The sequence below is a fragment of the Nicotiana tomentosiformis genome, chromosome 6, assembly GCF_000390325.3.
Source record: "Nicotiana tomentosiformis chromosome 6, ASM39032v3, whole genome shotgun sequence".
Lineage (NCBI taxonomy): Eukaryota > Viridiplantae > Streptophyta > Magnoliopsida > Solanales > Solanaceae > Nicotiana > Nicotiana tomentosiformis.
In genome coordinates this window covers 54759023-54759735 of record NC_090817.1, presented here as the reverse complement: position 1 = coordinate 54759735, position 713 = coordinate 54759023, and the positions used below count along the sequence as shown (strand labels likewise).

Genomic DNA, 713 nt, shown 5'->3' with positions numbered 1-713 from the left:
GGGTTTAGATTGCGAGGTATGTGCCCATGTGAAGTTGGGTATGACTTATTGGTTGGGTGAGTGATTATGAGATCTTCATGTTTCTTACATCACTAGCTGTGTAGGGATGGTTTGGAAAAAGGTTCTAGTCGATATACGTTTATTTACCTATAAGGCCCCATAAACGTTTACCAAGAATTTGAGGTTTTATGGTATCGAGGTGGGCTCACGTTGGAAATGGCGTCGTTTGAAGCTTTATATGGTTGAAGATGTAGATCTCCCATTGGTTGGTTCGAAGGTGGGAAGAAAAATTGATAGGGCCAGATCTCGTGCATCAGGCTATGGAGAAGGTTAAGATCATTAAGGAACAGTTGAAAACCGCTCAGAGTAGCCAAAACTCATACTCAGATGTGCGCCGCAGAGATTTGAAGTTCCAAGAGGATTGCTGGGTATTCTTGAAGGTTTCCCCCATGAAAGGTGTGCGATTTGGGAAGAGAGGGAAAGTGAGTCAAAGGTATATCGGACCGTACAAAATCATTCAGAGGATTGGACAGGAGGCTTACATGCTTGAGCTTCCTCCAAAAATGTCTTTAGTGCACCCGGAGAATCATGAGTCTATGTTGAAGAAGGTGGCTGAAGACCCATCACTCATCGTTCTGGTAGAGACTGTTGAGGTTAATGAAGAATTGACTTATGAGGAAATTCCGATTTCCATTCCTTATAGACAAGTTTGA

The 713-nt window shown here is 42.9% G+C and overlaps 1 protein-coding gene across 1 annotated transcript; it reads left to right on the top strand.

The window, feature by feature from the left end:
* Nucleotides 1-320: 320 nt before the first annotated feature.
* On the top strand, nucleotides 321-713 carry LOC138894014 (uncharacterized). The gene has a single exon (XM_070178687.1). It carries the CDS (start codon nucleotides 321-323, stop codon nucleotides 711-713), a length of 393 nt encoding a protein of 130 aa, XP_070034788.1.